Here is a 19,037-nt window from a genome sequence, read left to right as displayed (position 1 = left end):
TACATACGTACAAACATATGAGCATACATACGTATGAGCATAAATTCATACATATGGCCAAACATATGACCATGCATACAAACATACATACATATGACCGTACATACATACATACATACATACATACATACATACATACATATGACCATACATACATATGAGCATGCATACATACATACATATGACCATACCTTTATACATACATACATACATACATACACACATACATACTTATGACCATACATACATACATACATATGACCATGCATACATTCATATATATATACATATGAGCATACATGCATACATATATACATACATATGACCATGCATATATACATACATGTGACCATACATACATACATATGAGCATATATACATACATACATACATATGACCATACATACATACATACATACATACATACATACATACATACATACATACATATGACCATACATACATACATATGACCATACATACATACATACATATTTAAATTCTTTTCATAATTCTTTTTAATTTAAAATGAATTGTGACTTCTTGATGTTATTGAATATTTTTGCATATGTTTTTGAAATAAACAATGTTCAAATTGGAAAAGGAACGTTCTTTTTCACTTATGCACCATTATGGTACAATGTTGCCTACAGGCAACGAACCCCAAAAACTTCCAAAAATAAAAATAAAAATAAAAATAAAATTTCTTCAGATTATGTTTATTTAGTCTATTTTGAGACATAAAAAGACTCTAAACATTTTTTCCCTCACTGGCATCATAATGTGTACCATAGAGGGTTAAGTAACAGTTTAGTTGAGACTTGATTTTGCAGGCAGTGGAGTTTCCCTCTGCTGGCCTTTAGAAAGAATGCAGGTTTAAGGCACTACTGCACTGGCTTCACTTTTCAGACGTGGAAACTCCGTCCACTATTTGATATATTCTCTGTGGTGAATTAGTGTAGTGGTGCCAGGCTGTAAATCACCTGGAACAATCTGAAGATAATGCTGCATTCATGTCTTATAGGATGGATGGTGGAGATAGAAAAGATTGCCATGATTAGAGAGTTGGCTGTGTCAGGATTAAAAATACCATGCATTGACAAAATTATAATATATTCATATAATTAGGGTTTAATTATATTGAATGATGGACTTTGGCTGACATTAGGCATCCTCTTTTGCTTGATTTTCAGGGTCTTTCCTATTATTAAACTCAAAGTCAGACTTATCAGAGCTTTCAAAAAAAGTTAACTTTGGACGTGAATGCTATTTACAAGTTGGAAACTCGTAATTATGAGGGGCCCTGATGTGTCATGAATGCAGCATAATGGCTGTGATGGGGAGGTGGTGGGTTGCAAAGCACTTTGTCATGAGGTCTCGCTGTTCCAGCCTTCAGCCGCAGACATTTTCACTTCCCCCTCAGGCCCGTGCTTTCAATGGGACTTTCCAAACCCGCTGTTCCCTCCCTGTACAGCAGTTGTTCCTGGCGTGTTCCCATGTTTTCTACATCACCTGACCTCCACACCTACCTGCTGCTCACCTATCGAGCACCTGCCAGGCTGTCTGTTGTGCCCCTCTAGCCATAGAGTTCCAGCTGCAGCTCTTGCTTGGCTGCCTGCCTGTTTCCTGTCTGGTTTTGGCCCGCCCGCTCCTTTTTCTGATTTCTTTGCCTGTTGCTGATTGACTGCCTGTTGCCAGCCTCTGCTTTGAACCAAAGTTCAAGCTCAATTTACCTTTGTTTCATACCCAGTCACAGATATTTTCACAAAAAAATCATCTGATGGAAAATGCAATTATTAAGGAATTTCTTTGCAAATTGCAAAGGATAGTCTACCTTATCTTCTTCATACCCGTAGTTTTGTAATGCAGTGTTCAATTTTAGTTTTCTAGAAAGGAAAAGTCTTGAAGACAAGTGTGTCCATGATAAGGAAAGGAACAGATTTGGACTATTTTACTTGCTGTTTTACTTTAATTTGAAGTTATCTCATTAAATAGAGTTTGGGAATATGAAGCTTGAGGCTAAAAATGCAGAACTGCCCCCCCCCCACTCGATATGTATGTATTGGGATAATGATAATGTGTGTGCCGTGTTCAGATCCAGTGCGATTTCACCTGGATATTTTAAAAATTCAGCTCTGGTCTCGGGCTCTGGTTGTGAATTTAATGGTAAAAATATATGAGACAAACATGATGAGCTGAGATATGTGCAAAAAACAAAATATTAACCTGATTAACTTGGAAAAAGTAAATGAAACAAGTGTAAAGTTGTGCATTACTGCCACCAATTTACTCTGAAAAAATAAGTAAATATTATAGAATGAGACAAGTATGAGGTCAAAAACTACTGGAAACTCGGTGTAAGTTTTATTCTAACTTCACAGACAGTGACAGACTGTTTATGAGGCGTATTCATTGTATGCTTTTATAGTGGTTTATGTTGAATTAATTTAAGTGAAAACATTTATTGAACTATTATCTGATTGCTATTGATGACGTGTCTATCACTGATGCATATCATTATCAATTTATTGCACAGGCCGACTATAAAGGTATTAAATAAATAACTGTGAGATTAAGATGTCACTGTCATTATTTCTCTCACTTCCTGTAGACAACTCTGCACTGGATGGTAAATGCTTGAAGAAGGAAGTGGGGATCATCTTCTTCTTGATCGGCTTCACTGCAGCTGCTGGTGGAGCAGTTTACTATTGGTGGAAACAGAGGTGTGTTGACGTCAGCGTCTGTATTATGAAACCATTCATTTTTCTTTTGTGCAGCGCTCATTTGTTTAGTCAGAGATGGTGACAGAGGCCAGACTGTGAAAATCAGCGTCAGTCAAGTTATGAAATAAAACAGGCCACCAGGTTTTGTGACGCTTTCTTTTTAACGTTTCAGGTTTGGCTTCAGCCTGTTAGTCACACAGGAGCAAACACCTCCACCTCCTCTTTCAGAATTTTAGGTTTTTCTTCAGCATAAAATGACATAAACATAATAAAGCTCAGCTGTAGTCCTCACAATAATGACATAAAGGTGGTAAGAAGAAAACAGTCCTTCTCAGCTTGCTGGCTGCTGTGACTCACCTACAGTGGGAGGAGATAAACGGCATCGTGGGAAGATGACAACTGGCATGGCAGAGATCCCCCTTTATCATTTTTGTCAACCAAGGACTCCACTGACATATTATCCTTCAAAAAGGCGCCATAAATAGATCCAACTTTGTGTTATGATCATTTTGTAGGATTAAGGTGTCAGACCTGTCACTTACAATAACAGTCTCACCTTGAAATAAGACTAATCTTTACAGGACATGTCACATCTGTGTATGTGGGATCTGGACTCGTGCTTGAGAACTGGGACAACAACCGTATTTTGAGGTGGTTTTGATTTTTACTCTTCAATTATGCAGGAAAATATATTTAAAAGATCAAACTCTTGGCTGTTAAGCCTTGTAACGGGCCAGCCTCCAAATAATTAAATTTCTAGTTAAATGTAGACGTTGACTTCTAAGTGACAGGGCTACAGAGTTGACATGTTACGATTGAGACACGGTTGAAAGGAATTTTACTTAATTAATTTGTAGAAAAATAGAAAGCTTATCAATCCTTGAGCAGTATTTCTGCATTTTTTAAATCCAGAAAGTGAGACAGGGGTCTTTAAGGTATTTATAAACCTTTTTATGCCTGTTTAAATCATGTCTTTGTAAAAATCTGACAGAGTTTCCAGGAATCTACACGTAACTTTAAAGGGCCAACATTTTCATTAAAGAAAAACATTGATTTTAAAACAGAGATGATTATAATAGCACATTTCTGCACCTATGTTGTCAGCAGGTATTGTTAGAAAAAATGGGGAGGCCCATTATATAAATCTGCAGCTTCTTGACCTCTCCTTCCACATTTCTTTCTTTCTTTCTTTCTTAATTATGTGGATTTTATGCCCTTTTAAAGAAATGCGCATCTACTCTTGGATGAGAGGTTCCAGCTCAGCCACGGCAGATGCCATTAATGTTTACATCCTGTGCTGTCACGAGCACGAGATTCTCATCCATGAGTAGATGCACGTTTCGCCCTGTGCAGTGATACGGCAAAAAGAAAATAGTTCCTACATGAAACTGCTCACAACAAGGTGTATCCTGAGTAATGCTGAGAAATCTGGAATAAGACACTGCTGCTGAGTTTTTAGCACCACAAGCGATGAGAGATGAAGGCTGATATCTGCAAAACTCTGCAACTCACACTAAAACAATCTAGATGGATAACTAGCACTACAGGTGAGAGGGAAATCTGTATTTTTAATTTAGGGATGAACTGCCTCTTTAAGAAAACACCTTGTGTCATTTGTGTGTGATTGTACAGGTTGTGTCAGATCCTAAATTCTCAGGCACTTTACTGAGACATGACCACAGTGGTAATTGTCACCCTAAGAACACAACAAATCTATATACACACCAGGATGTACAGCAGCACACTAGAAGATGCTAAAATTTACATTAAAATTCATCACTTTTACTCAACCTACCATTCTGGCTATGTATCATCCAATACTTGTGGATAATGTGAGAGAATTTGTATTATTTGTGGTTTTCATGACCGTGTGAAAATGAGTGTATGAATATGCTGATAGCTTTATCAGTGACATCCCTGTCTGAGTATAAGGCTGTTTTTCTTATTTCAGTAAAAATGTGCTTTCTCAGTTTTTGTCAGACGGTGGTGATAAGGTGTGATGTCTGAGCATATCCAGGCGAGACAAAATAAACCATTTCCTTTTCCACTAATCTCTTATTTACCGGCTCTGCCTTTCGCAATCTATATATTATTAATCTTGGACAACAGCAATCCTCCTGACGATCGATTACAGGACCTCATGACTGTACAGGTTCTGTTGCTGCTGAAGCTTCTCCTGTGGATCACATTTGTACAGGCAGCACAGACCTGTGGATTTTCTGCTGGCTGCTGATGTAGAAATGTTAAATTCCAAAAAATCTGATGCACTGCATGTTGTAATGTAGAAGAGGAGTGAATTATGAGAAGCATAGCAGATCTCTGAATGTCACGGAGAGACAAACTTTTCCTTTTTCCAACACCAGCTGTTCGTTCCCACACCGCTCTGCAACTCTGTAAATGATCCATCCTGATAGTACGAGTGGTCTATTTTGGAGTTGACTGAGAAGCTATAAGAGCTTTGAGCCTGAATCCCCGGTACTCGTTAGTTGGCATCTCAGAGTGAAACACTGACTCACTGCTGTCAATATGGCAAGTCTGCTCACCGCCGTGGCCCTGCTGGCTGTGTTCTCCAGTGGGTTATGTCAGGAGAAGAGGTTTCTGCAGCGCGCCGGCGAGGCTTTTAACAACAGGCAGTACAGATCTCTGCTCACCGTGACCAATGGAGAGCAGTTTGGAAACTGGACCTGGCCTGAGATGTGCCCAGACAACTTCTTTGCCGTTGGATTCAGTGTCAGGGTAAAGACACTGACATATTACAGATGTTTTAATTTATATTAATCTAATCTGGAAAGGGAAAGTGGGAAAATCTTAACATAACAGTTTTATAAGCCGAGTTATTCAGTTTTTTGAAGTTTGCTTTTCATGAAGTAAATTTACTGATAACAACAAATTTAATTAAACAAAATCACTTTATTTGAGGCGTCATTGCAGAGCATTATCTACTCACCCTCATGCTGATTGAAGGTTGAGTTTAGTTTTTTAGTCCACAAAACACTGCTGGAGTTTCACAGGAAAAGTGTTACAGAATCTCCTGAACAACTGAAGTGAATGGTGACCAGATTTTTTGTAAAAAAAAACAACAACCAACGTCTGGTGTAATCCAAGTCTCCCAAAGCCCCGACATGCCAGGCTGACTTGAAAGACGTCATTTACACCATCATTAGCCGAAATCTTCACGCCACGCCATGCTGTCTGGGCTGGGTGTGTGTGGTTTTCTTCTCTGGTGTTTTTTCTGTTTGAAAACTGGTCACCTCTGCGACGCTGCTTTCCTCTGAAACTCCAGCAGTGTTTTGTGGACTAAAAAACTAAACTCAACCTTCAACTGGCATGGGTGAGAAGATGATGACTGAATTTTCTTTTTTTGTCATTTAATATGATATCAATATTTCATTTTTTAATTATTGAGATTATCGTCAATACTGGTATATTTTGACACTCCTAGCTGTACAAAAAAATGAAAATTTGGGGATGCATGATAAGTATCTGATAAATGCTGATAAATGATTAGCTGATACTGGCCTGTGCTGCTATATTGGTTTATACTGGGTGGATGTATATTAGCTGATAAATATCGACTGTACTGATTTGAAGGACTGTCAAAGCATTTAATTTGAATTCCGAGGCAAATTCTCCCAATTTGTTTTTTTTGTAAATAGTGATGTCAGTCAGATTTGGTTCAGTCAGAGCCGCTGGGACTCCCTAAAATCCTGAGCACTGTGTGTCTGTTGTGTGTTCTTGTCAGCTCTCTTTGGGTCGTCTCTTCACTTTTTGGATAACAGCCAGCAAAACTGTAATCTAAAAATTGGTAAGATGTCGACAGAATCCATTTTACCAGGGTTCATGGTCATCATATTATCATGAACTCTGCTGTAGGTTTGTGGTAATATTATGAGATGGATCATGATCTATTTTTGGTTAAAAATGCACCACTGGAGGATATGTATGTATATATAAATATATATATATATATATATGTATACATATATGTCAGCTGAGATGCATTTATGACTACTTGTAAAGGTCACAGTTTCCGCAAACAGCCTTTTTCAGGATGAGAACAGCACTCGTCTGACCAGCATAATAACCAGGACAAGAGCTACAGATCAAGGCAATTCTAACTCTTTCACATAGTGAATTACAATATTAAAATTGATTTTACTTTGTTTGATCTTTAATATTGGATTGAAGCTCTGCTTGTGTAGATAGAGATTTGTGTTTGGTGAATTATTTCTCTGGCTCGGATGTAGGATGTTTTAGTTTTTGACTTGTTTCTGCCTGATTTGTGCCTGTTTTCTTGATGATCTGGACATGTGACCGGCCTTTTCGCAGCAGCCATTTGGACATGAAACAGAGAAGTAAACACAGATGTTACCAAAAATGAAAATTCAGTCATTATCTGCTGACCTTCATTCTGATTGAGGGTCGCGTTTATTTTGCTGCTGGATTTTCACAGGAACAGTGTTGCAGAATCTCCCAAACAATGTGAGTGAATTGTGACCAGTTTTGAAACGTAAAAAACAACTGGAGTTGGAGAAGTCCTGACATGCCGTTTGCACATCGTTACAACACACATGCATCAAGTTCAGACAGTGTGCATGTGCACATGTGGCTCCAAGCCGAGGATCTACAGTGAAGATTCAGACTAAAAACTTGGTGGAAATAACTATTTTTGTGGACTAAAAAACTAAACCTGACCTTCATTCGACATGAGGGTGAGTAGATAATGACTGACTTTTTGTTTCTGGGTAAACTATCCGTTTAAGATCTTGTTTTTTTCAGATGAAAGGGTCAGGGTACTACTGTTGTGTATGTTGATTCATTAGAAAGGCTCTGCTACACTAAATGGAATGGTACCTTTGCCAGTATCACTGATAACACCTGTTGTTACTCTACTTTTTCATATCAGTACGGCCTCCATGAAAAATGTCAATGGGCCTCAAGTTGATTGCCTTGATTGGCAACACCTGTCTGGGTCAGCAGGGGTGTTTCTAAATCTGATTGGCCACTCCAAGTGCCACCCCATTATCCTAAAGTATGATTGGCTATCTGCCCATGAGAGGCGGGACCATAATTTCAACCAAATTTTTGAAAAAGAATACACAAAAATCTACAGTATATACAGCAAATAATAAATAAATAATAAAGGCTTAAAATAAAATATTTTTTCGTAGTGGAGTTTTAAGGAAAGAGGTATGGTTTCTTTTTGAAAACTAAAAATAAAGTCAAAGCATTATATTATATTTGTATGGTGTTACTCTGACGTGTTGTGTGTGGTAGGACTATTTATCTTTCAACTAAACATTTTTAAACACAGGAATGCAAGAAACTGTTAGTTTAATACTAGCAGCCTAATTAAAGGCAGAGAAATGCTAAATTAATGCTATTCTCACTCTCCCACTTGGGTCATTCCAGGCAAAAATGTCTGGACATGTCCCTGTCTAAAGATAAACAGGAGATACAGATGATAAAAACTGTTTGCCAGAGTTGAAATAAATGCATCAGAGTAATGAGTGTTTGGCTTTCCTTTCTCCCTTTAGTTACAGACAGTTGAAAGGATTTGAGAATGAAGACACTTAATTTCAAGCCAACATTTGTGTCCGTATTTACATTAAAACAGTTTTTGGTTTGGCCTGTAAGTGATCCTCTGCTAATGTGACTTCAGTCTAAGAGATGCTGGATGCAATTCACAGTCCTCGTTCTGTGCAAAAATGTTCAGCCAGAGCTAATGAGGCTTCAGTCTGAGTTAGTCAAATCAAACGTGTCCTCTAAAGTTTCAGTCTTTATTTCTAAATTCCCTCCGTGTATCCTCCGCTGCTGCAACACAAATGGGAAACTTTGAGAGGAAAATCTATACCAACTCTGAGAGAAACCCACTTGATTTTTCAAACTCTGTAGCTTCATGTTTATTTCAGCTGAAGTTCAGAGCTGTGGATTTCGTCTTCCATCTTATATTAGAGTTGCATTTTGTACAGCAACCGCAAACAGTTTCAGCAAACAAATGGGCATGTGAATATACTTACAAAATGTGAACATATCCTTTAGATGTGGCTTGAGGGCAAAGGACTGAAAACAAGCTCCTATCACAATAAACAATAACGTAATCTTCACAGACCTGATGAAACAGCATTTGAAGAATAATCCTGTATGTATGCACTAACAATTCTCAGACGCTGAGATGAACTGTGAATAGAAAAACACAATTTGTTGTTGTTTCAGATTCTAACCTTCACTCCTCTGCTTTGTGCTCACAAACTACAGACTATAAACCCTAAAAAAAAAACAATCTATACTTCTACCTGATATGAACCTTCACAGCTCGCTGCTGCTTCACCGGAATACGATAACAAGGGGAAGATAACAAGCAGGTTTGACCGGAGCTGTTACTGCTTCTGGGAACTGTTCTCTGTTTCCTCAGGTGGAGTCTAACCAGTACGGGGCGGATGACACTGCTCTGAACGGGATCCGCCTCATTTGTGCCAAGGATGGCGACAGAAGCTTCCTGTACTCTGTTGAATCCCACACTGGATAGTGAGTCACCACTTTTTAATTAAGGGCTCGTTGTAACCAGTGACTATTTTCATGGTGAGGAAATGATGCTTGAATGCTTTACAGATCAGTTTCATGTTATTAATGTAAGCCACTGCCAGGTTTTTATCCTTTCTTTTTGCTAACGACGTGGTTAAAAATATTGGTGATCCTTTAAATGTTTGGGGATTTGTCACCTTCCACCAGGCGACAGATTGTGAAGCACCTGCTGCAATGCCATTGCAACTGCTAAATGCAACCGGTGGAGATTTGCAAAGTTTTTAATTTTTTTAAAATAAAATCTCAGTTTTCTTTAGGATACACAGAATAATGAATATGAGTTTGCAGCTGTAATAAAGAAACATTTTGTTATTTATTTAGAACATTACAAGCAACCAGATGGCTCTATAATAGATACAGAAATCTACATTTTTGGAGAAACTATCAAAAGCTGAAATTCTGAATAATTACACTTCATATTGCCTGCATGTTCTGGTGGAGGTTGTGGGTATTTAGAAGGTTAATATTTTGGCATAGAGCTGATTATATCACGCCCAGTAACTGGTTTTAATTACAAAAAGTAACCACCATCATGTTCGAGTTTCAAAAAAATGGTGTCACTAATGACTAATCATCACACATGAATACAAGTGGGTTCATTAAATCCACAAGCATCTCAGCTTTCCTGTCATACCCACTTTATGTAATTCCAGCATTGTTTATGGACCCCAGTATGCAGAAATATTCAAACACAGCAATTTGACAATAACGCATTTATCCTGAATGCAACAAATCTGTATGTTTGTGCCATAAAACAGCATGGAATTGGTATAAAGTGGGCAGATATCTTGAGGTGAAAGGTCAAGCTCTGAAAACTGACATGACAGTTTTTCCCTTGCCAAAATTTTGCCAAACATTGGACCATTGCTTGGTCCCCTTCCCCTATATATATTACAATAATATAAATAAAGCAAATCAATACAATACAGGAATCACAAAAAATCCAGCCGTAATGGCACATAAAATAAAATAAAGTAAAATACCCCAACTACAATAAAGTAAATGGTAAAATAGAGAAAAAACACACAATAATAGTGAGATAACAATAAGGAAAGGCTTTTAAAATATGTTTTAATAAATGGTTTAAATGCTTGAAGAAATTAGTAGTCATACAGTAACCATCCAAACTAGATTTAAATGATTAATTAACCAATAATAAAGCCATTAGTTACAACTACAGTAAATGTTGCCTTATTAAAGAGCAGTACACATGCAATAAAACTGATGTTTATGGCTGTTAAATAATAACACATATTAGATATTACATATTACCCGGATATAAACAGTAATAAGGACATATTAACTGTCCTGCTGCACCTGCATGTGCGTATGAAAGCCCAACCACTGTCAAGTTATCAACATCTACCGATCTGTGTACATTTTCTGTATCCTCAGAAAGTTTGGGATCAATATCACCACACTGATAAAGTAATTTTTGTTTTAGGGAGCCAGTACTCAGCAGGAGGAAATGTAATGCTGCACTGTAATTGCACATACTGTGTCAATAGAAACACTTTGCTTCAGCCTGTTTCAGCACGTCTGCCACTTACGCCGAAATGTTTTTATTGATGTCTTTAAATATGAAGCTGTTTGTTGCTGAGACCAGATCTGTCTCGTGAAATAGATCCTTGATCTCAGTGGGACTAACCTGGCTGTACTATAAAGGTTAAATAAGAATTAGATAAATAAAGTAGGTACTTTGAAACCAGCAGGAAGCTGGAGACTGGCAGTTTCCCATCGTGTTCAGAGGGGAAATGAAAGCACTGCTTCTGCCAGGATTGCAAATTAGGTGTTCAGATGTTGAAATGTCTTGACGGCCCTCCAGTGTTTCCAGCCCACATTTTGGAACTTTTCCTGATTTTTTTTCTTTTTTCTCTCCACACTCTCATGTATTTCTGACTGTCCTGTCCAGCTTTGGTGACTGGTCCCAGCCCCAGTACTGCCCCAGTGGCGTGCTCACCTCTTTCCAGATCCGCGTGGAGCCCCATCAGGGTCTGTTTGGCGACGACACGGCCATGAACAACATCAAGTTCCGCTGCAGCAGCAACCCGACGCTGGAGGGGCCCGGCATGGACTGGGGAGAGTACGGCCACTGGAGCCAGGAGTGTGCCGATGGAGGAATCTGCGGCATCAAGACCAAGATGGAGGAATACCAGTACGGCCTTGATGACTCCACCCTCAATGATGTGCGTTTCCATTGCTGTGCCAGGCCTCAGCAGGTAAGACAGAGTGTTAGATAATGAAAACCAAAGCCCAGAAATAGCTGAGAATGACACATCCACACAGAGTACAGACTTTTTTTTTCTGGATGGCTTTATTTTGGTTTATTTGAGCGAGTGAGAACATTTTTATTCCAGACTGGGTGGCTCCAAGCCACATCAAAATTGCCAGAAAGTGTTGGAGGTACTGCCACCTGGCAGTGTTGTGCAAGTTCAGATTTAAAAAGAGCTCGCTCAAAGTTCAGTTCACAGAGATTAAAATGAACTGGTTCATGTTCATGGTTCACAGTCTCAAAAATGAACCATTTCACGATAATTTATTCTGATTTTTTTGTCATTGTTGTTTGTTTTGTTTGTTGTTTTTTTAAGAATTTGAAACAGAGCTTCATCTTACAAGCGACACTGGTGTCTACTACATGATGCCATCATAATAAATTTTATTTTTTATTACAATTGGCTCCCATCAGGCTTTTGGTCAGTGGTTTGTAGCCCCCAGCCAATAACAGTGTGCAGGGTGTGAGGTTGTGATGAAGCTTCCTCTGTCTCCGCTGCTCTCTGACATCCTGTTTAATTGAGGACTTCACTCATGAGTGTGTTTACAAACAGCAACCGGCAAATCCTGCAAAATATACCTTTAAAATGGCTCCTGTGACTGAAGCATAAAATAGAAATACAATTACTTTAACACTGTATTTAAATACAGTAATTGAGTAAATGTAATTAGTTATGTTGTGCCCATGGTTACAGGTAATCTTGCCAAGCACAAACACTGTTCAGAGGAGTGCTATCTTAAGACATCGAGCCAGTAACTTCAGGCACTGAAGACCGTGTTTGTACCCAGAAGCACGCCAGAGGTGGCGTGTTAAGTGTTTTCAAAGTCGCAGCCAATCAAGTGCCTGTGCCTGACGATTTCTCATTAACTCGAGAGTTTTTTGATGATGACATGAGATGTTCTCCAGATGTTCCGAGACGATGAAGATGGAGGCCCGTCTACTTCAGGAATTTAAGCACCAGCTGTTCCTCTGGTTTCGAAACGTTCTGGTGTATTTCACAGATCGGTATTACCAAGACAGGCAGTGAACACTGACACAGATTAGATATGCTGGTGATTCGGATGCATAAAATACACATTGCATATTAGGTTTAAGAAATATGATTCAGTTGCTAATAATACAATTTCAGGAGATATTTCATGGCTGACTTGCTAATGCTGCTTTGTGAAAAACCAACCCGGTCTTGACACTTAATTTTCAGCCGTGTCACGCTGTATGTTCTCAGCTGATAAACATTATAGAGGTGAATTATTTTTCAGAGAGCACAGACAAGTCAGCAGCGTTTAATCACAGTTGCATAGACTAGAATTAGATCCGTTTGTGCATTTCATCTTTAACCTCGAGGGGATGATGACACGTTAATAAATACCAAACTACTTCCTGATTTTTGTTTTTTAATGCCTGAATTTTTTATTGGGCCGCTCGAATCTAAATGAACCAAATCCAAAAATACAACAAAGGAAGGATTTCTTATTTTTTTCTTGTTCAGATCAAAGAAAATGATACAGGTTTACTGCAGCCTATAAGTCTGCTGTTTTCTGAGCCTCATGATCACAGAAATAGAATCCCATCAGAGCTTTTCTCTCACACCTTTTTTTTTTTTTTTTTTAGTTATTTCTCACTTTCTATATACAGACTGAAAATATCAAAGATGAGTGTGGTGCTGCTTTTTTGTATATTATTGTGTCTTATTATTTATTTGAATTTTAAAAAGATACAGAAGATGATCAAGAAAAAAACAGAGAAATCAGAATTCACGTTCAACCTTCAACACAGCAGCTGACACGACAATCTCACCTCGAGGTCCATTTAGTAGCCGACCAGGGGCTTTCAGTCGTATCCCATGACCTTCACAGGTAGAGCAGTTTTAAATGGAAATGTAGGTGTTCAAATGTCCATTTTTCTCTTGAGCGCAAAATAGCTACTGAATGGACCATGAGCCAAGATTGATTTGGAATATTAAGCTCTTTTTTTTTTTTTTTACATTTGAGAGTGTAAGAAGTTTGCAGGAAGAATATATGAAACTATTCAAGTGTCCAATAAAATACATATTCTGAGTGAGACTTTACTTGAAAGGTTGCACATTAGACTGTTATTACACTGTCGTAATCATGCCATAACACCTGTCATGAATATGAAGGGGTCTTTATGAATGTTTATGACAGGTGTCATTCGGTCAGGTAAGTAATTTTTTTGTAAAGTTGACATTGACATTTGTTTTGTTGTATAGGTTTTCTCTTCTTTCCATTTTCATTTTATTATTCTAAACATTTGTTTCAGAGCTTTTTTTTTTAACAGGTTCAAAATAATAACATATCAATCAATCAATCAATCAATCAATCAATCAATCAAAACGCCTTCATTTTCATGACTGGTGTCATTTCATTGTTATGACAGTATAATGACAGTCTCATACACACCCATACCATATTTGATATATGCCGTACATTTCTGTGACAGTCATTCGTTGCTGTTTAATTAATATGTGTTTGGTGTTTTTATTGACAGTGATCTGCAGGTGAACATGCAGCAGACACGACCAGTTTGATCCAGTCAGTCTCCAACACCCTGAACTCAAAGAGGACAAATAATAAAAAGCTCATTTGAATTGCTGCGGTCTCTTTAATGATTTTCCAGAACCTGAAGGTCTTGGTGTGTGTAGTGCCAGTTCCCTCCTTTTCAATAACTCAAATACCACTGAGATCAGAGTCTAAAGCAGATAAACTGACGGTTATTTGTCAAAACATCCAGCTCTCTAAACAAAGTCGAGTGTCACCTTCAGCAGGTAAAACAGGAAGATTAAGGAGAGCCGCTTCAAATCAAGCCCTCGTCTGAAGAGCCACTTTTTACATCATGTCGTCCTCATCACCTCTCATCAGCATGAGAGCAGCATGTTTTCATATCCTGTCTAATGAACCAATGAGCTCACAGCAAAGTCATAATAAGCGTGCTCACAAAACAGAGCCGCTGACACAGGCATTTCCCACAATTCCTGCTGGAACAGAAGTAATTAAGAAATGACAAGAGAGGGGATATTAATTAATTTACAGTTTAAGGCCTGACAAAGGTTGATAAGACAACGATTGGCACACACGGAGGTAATTGTGTTAATTAATTGGTGAGTAGTTAATCTGCTAACACAGTGTGTGTGTGTGTGTGTGTGTGTGTGTGTGTGTGTGCGGAGGGTTGTGGAGGGAACTCGAGGACATTATCAAACACTGCGGTAATGGTTTTCAGAAGATTCTGCAAGTCAAGGCAAAGTGATTATAGTCTTTAACACACAGCTACAGAGTGCCTCTCTGTTATGGTAATTAATCCACTCATACTGACCTCATATCTAAGTTCAAAGTGTGCTTAGTGGAGTTAGATGCTCAAGTGCACTTGCTGGTCTGCTTGGAAAAACAGATCTGCTAATATCAGCAGGAGAAGTGTTGACAAGGTGTGAGGAGTGAGCTCATTTCAGGTTAACGACGTACAATACAGCTATCTATCTGTTTTTGTCCTGAGCGCCAGAGGTGTCATCTTTAAATTGCTTATTTTTGTCTGAAGAGCAAACCTCACTGACTCACTCCGGTGTGACAGTCATTGCAGACACAAACTTAGTCAAAACCCACAAATGCACTGAAATCCTCGCCGAATTGTACCAGACATCTGAGAGTTTCCAAAGTTACCAGAAATTTCAGGCTGAATTTTAAGGAGAAAATGTGTCTGAAAAGATGCACAGGGCTTCTTTAATAAGCCTGTCTATATTTGATTGAATGGTGCAGCCATAAAAAAAACCAAAAACATTTTGGGTTTTGGGTTTAAATATTAAACTCAGTGTAAATATAATTCAGCCTCAAGGAAGAGTAGGAACAAGCCGATAGATTAAATATGTGATGCTGTCTAACAGTGTGGAGTAAGGTGATTTTTAATAACTTAAGTCTACGTTAAGGGCTGTTCTTGCAATAAGTTGAAGGACGTCAGGAGCCCAAGCCCGTTGAGGAAAACTGAAGCAATCAGCTATGTGCTTGCTTGCTCAGTCACATCGCCTCCGGTTAAATGGTTTTAATGCACTCCTGCCGGCCAATTAGGAAAGAGTATCCACCCAGACCGTGGTATAATGAAAGTTAAAGTATGGAAATGGACTGCAGATGATTTGGTGCATTATGTGTTGGGGACCACTGGCCTGCGGACCCCTGCATTACAACTTCCTGTCTGCTAAATGCCTCCATCTTTCAACATTTATGCCCTGAGTCTGGTACCCAGTTGTTTAATCTCAGTCTCAAGCCTAACTCAAGACAGCTACGACGAGAGCCACTGAAGACGTTACACAGCTGGTTTCACAGGACCAGCAGTCGTCTCTGTCACAAATAAACTGACCATTACTATGGGGGTATGATAGGTGTAATGACCCTTTAAAGAGTTTCAAAGGTAAAATCTGGATATTAAGCATTTAAAATCTTTTGTAATGACAGAATCAAGAAAAGCTGCAAATTGTCACACTGGAGGAGCTCAAACCTACAAATGTGTGTAATTTTCATTTGATAAGTTAGAGATTAGACATTAGAAATGACAGTTGTGAGTGATTAACTTTCAGTTAATCAAACACTCATCATCATCCCAGCATTAATGTGAGTCCAGTCGATTTCAAGGGGGATTTCACCGCACATGAGGCCTTCAGCAGCCACTAGATGGCAGTGCTGCGTCAAGTGGAGGTTTTACCCACATCTCAGCAGAAACAATGACTTTTATGACACAACACATCCAATATAAACATCTCAGACTGATTTTATGGCTGTGATGAATTCTGTATCAATCAATTCGACATTGAACAGCTGGCACAGCTGTGCAGCCGTCAACCTCAGGAGGAACCCTCTGGGCACACCGGGCCAAAAACCTGCATCGAATCAGCGTTAACCCCACCCTCAACGCTGTTATGGCATCCTGTACCTCAATAATGAAAACATTTTTTTTTTTTTTTTGACTCGCAAAAAAGAACTCCATTATTCAAAACACGCCGCCCTCAGCAAGTTGTTGTGTGCAGCATTACCTCTGGGTCCTCCAGCAGAACCTCAAGGATGTAACGCCCCAGGTCATAAGTTTAATATCCAAACCAGAGACTCAGTGTGTTTCTGACCAGCTTAGCTGCTCGCCAGCGGACCCCAGTCCGCCTCAAGAGCCATTAACGCCTCCTGTAGTGAACAGAATGGATATGGTGTTTGTGGTTTTGGTTGAAGGCAAAGCCCTCCTCTTAATGACCTTATGCTCCCCTGGGCTCCGCGCTCATGATAGATCACAGCGACTGTGTTGACTCAACTGTAAATATGGTTCTGTTCATAAACACCGTAGGGTTTTTATGACGGGTGCTGGCCTTGGTTTTTATGTGAAATATTGATGCAGGAAGGACAGTTTGGGGGCTGAATGGCTGAATGTTTTGATATAAGGGCAGAATGAATGGTATTGTTGTTGCGGTGTTAGGGTGTAATAACTATAAAGTTGATCTATTCTAAGAGTTCCACAGTAATGAAGGTAATAACCAGATGGAGCAGATTTAAAAAAAAACAAAAAAACAAGTCCTCTCCTCTTAGAGAAAACAGTGATTTGGGTCTATAAGTCTCACTCCCCTGCTGCAGTCTGCTTCTTTTTGTATTTCCTCTGTGTTCAGTGGACTGAAGTTGTCATTTCATCTTTCAGTTGCTTTCTGTATTTCTCCAAGGGCAGAAAGGACTGTCCTTGTGCAGAGCAGCATTTCTAAGATAAGAACTTGTTTTTGCTGGTTAATGACACAGAGACAGCTGGAGCACCAGCCATTGTGTCTGCTGACTCTCAAGGTTGCAGGTACACATACGCAAATCTGGTCTCTGGTCTTGAGTGGGGTTTTCTATAATCTCAGACCTGTCCTGTGAGACTCGCAGAGTATCAGGTTTGCTGTCAGTTACCCCCCAAAAAATGCAAAACAAATGCAGAAATTCTTTAACGTATTTTACAAGTGCATGCATTGCATAATTTCATGGTGCGACTCTGCTATGTAGTCAGCAAGAATCCTCATTTGAGAGTTGGAAGTTTTATGCACAATATATACTTATAAGTATATACTTACAGATAGGGATGCAGCAATCCTTTTATTTTATTATTTATAAATTGCATTGTTTTTCTTTTGCAATTCATGAAAAAGTTTTGCACATGTTAAGGTCATCACTGGCTCCTCCCAGCACTTTAAATTAAAAGGAAGGAATTAAAAGGGAAAACAAATTTTATACGAACAGAAATGGTCTACACATCAGATTTATTATTCATTAAGGTCATTTTTTTAGTCATCATTTTTCTCTGTTTTTTTAATATTGCAGTAAGCAGTTACCATTACTTTCTCCTGAAGTGTTTTCTTTTTTAACTGATGGGTGTTTTGATCTGGTTTTATCTTGTCTTACCTTGCAGTTTTAACTTTAATTTAATTTTATTATTTTATCCATTGTTATTATTGTTTTCAGTGTTTCAGTTTTTTCTCTTTTATGTTCAGCACTTATGCATTATTTGTGCTGTAAAAATAAAGTTATTGTTATTATTATTAATCACAGACATCATGGACTTTTTATTGTGGTATTATTGTGCCCTGAGTTTTGGGTATCGTTACATCCCAACTTACAGTTACCTTACACTCTGCAAGAATATTTTCTATCCAATAAAATTATAATTTTGTTTTGGAGATTTTACTAAATCATTAAAAATGTAAAGGTTTAGTGTTTAAGATTTAGGTGGATTAATTGGCACAATACAATCACCTGAAAGTGAGAATTGTTGTGTTTTCGTTACCTTAGAATGAGCCGTTCAAATCTCCAGAGGGACCGAGACCTCCTCCACGGACCGCCATGTTTCTACAGTAACCTAGAAGCCATGTAGCCATGTGTCTGTTGTTCCCCAACTCCTGGAGTAGCGTCACTATGACGATCAACTTCGCCTACATCGAGGAAGCACTATCTGCAGAGGAAAAATGAAGTAGAAGTACCAAAAGCAAGTCGAGTCGAGCTGAACCACGTAGTGGGAATGTGGCTTAAATCCTGCACACTGGTCCGTTAAGCAAATTTATGGTGTTTCTATTTCATTTCCATTTCCAAACTTAAATCCAAAGCACTGTACTACAGAGTGATGGTTGTAGTAATTCTGACACTGTGTGCTTTGTCTTAGACTCAACTTACATGACCCTGACAACCCCCCGATTACACATCTGTGTAAATTTCTCCAACTGAAAATAACATTAAAGAGTTTCATGAGTCAAGAGTTAAACCACAGTTCCCGAAAAAGCTTTGGGCTTCAGCAGCTGCCTCGACAAACAGCCGCCGCGTTTCCTCTGACACAAAAGAAGCGAGGACGCGTGTACACATTAAATATAAATCATTTTATAATATACAAATTGTACAGATGTCATGAACAATAGGAATGTGGACATACTCAGGATAGCAAAGATAAAGAATACTTTT

General features: G+C 38.6%; 2 protein-coding genes across 2 annotated transcripts in view; both read left to right on the top strand.

The window, feature by feature from the left end:
* The window catches only part of LOC146322220 (rano class II histocompatibility antigen, A beta chain-like), a 29,523-nt gene extending 25,598 nt beyond the window's left edge, over window positions 1-3,925 (top strand). The window contains exons 4-5 of the mRNA XM_084725792.1: window positions 2,612-2,723; window positions 2,896-3,925. Of these exons, the coding sequence (XP_084581918.1) occupies window positions 2,612-2,723; window positions 2,896-2,959 (176 nt within the window). The 3' untranslated portion in view covers window positions 2,960-3,925. The remainder of the gene's footprint in view (window positions 1-2,611; window positions 2,724-2,895) is intronic.
* A 1,265-nt stretch (window positions 3,926-5,190) lies between these two features.
* Window positions 5,191-14,211, top strand: LOC146322219 (vitelline membrane outer layer protein 1 homolog). Its single transcript, XM_084725791.1, has 4 exons — window positions 5,191-5,459; window positions 9,139-9,251; window positions 11,221-11,527; window positions 14,089-14,211. The coding sequence occupies exons 1-4, from the start codon at window positions 5,250-5,252 to the stop codon at window positions 14,089-14,091; spliced, it is 633 nt and encodes a 210-aa protein (XP_084581917.1). The 5' UTR covers window positions 5,191-5,249; the 3' UTR covers window positions 14,092-14,211.
* The last annotated feature ends 4,826 nt before the right edge of the window (window positions 14,212-19,037 follow it).

This window comes from Lutjanus erythropterus, chromosome 9 (assembly GCF_056507025.1).
Source record: "Lutjanus erythropterus isolate fLutEry1 chromosome 9, fLutEry1.hap2, whole genome shotgun sequence".
Taxonomy (NCBI): Eukaryota; Metazoa; Chordata; class Actinopteri; order Lutjaniformes; family Lutjanidae; genus Lutjanus; species Lutjanus erythropterus.
This window is presented reverse-complemented; position numbering and strand designations above follow the sequence as displayed.

Bases quoted from the DNA above. Each gene is read 5' to 3' on its own strand.
- LOC146322219 (XM_084725791.1), top strand. From the start codon at position 5,250: ATGGCAAGTCTGCTCACCGCCGTGGCCCTGCTGGCTGTGTTCTCCAGT. The intron at 5,460-9,138 runs GTAAAGACACTG...CTGTTTCCTCAG, and splicing joins CCGTTGGATTCAGTGTCAGG to GTGGAGTCTAACCAGTACGG. The intron at 9,252-11,220 runs GTGAGTCACCAC...TGTCCTGTCCAG, and splicing joins GTTGAATCCCACACTGGATA to CTTTGGTGACTGGTCCCAGC.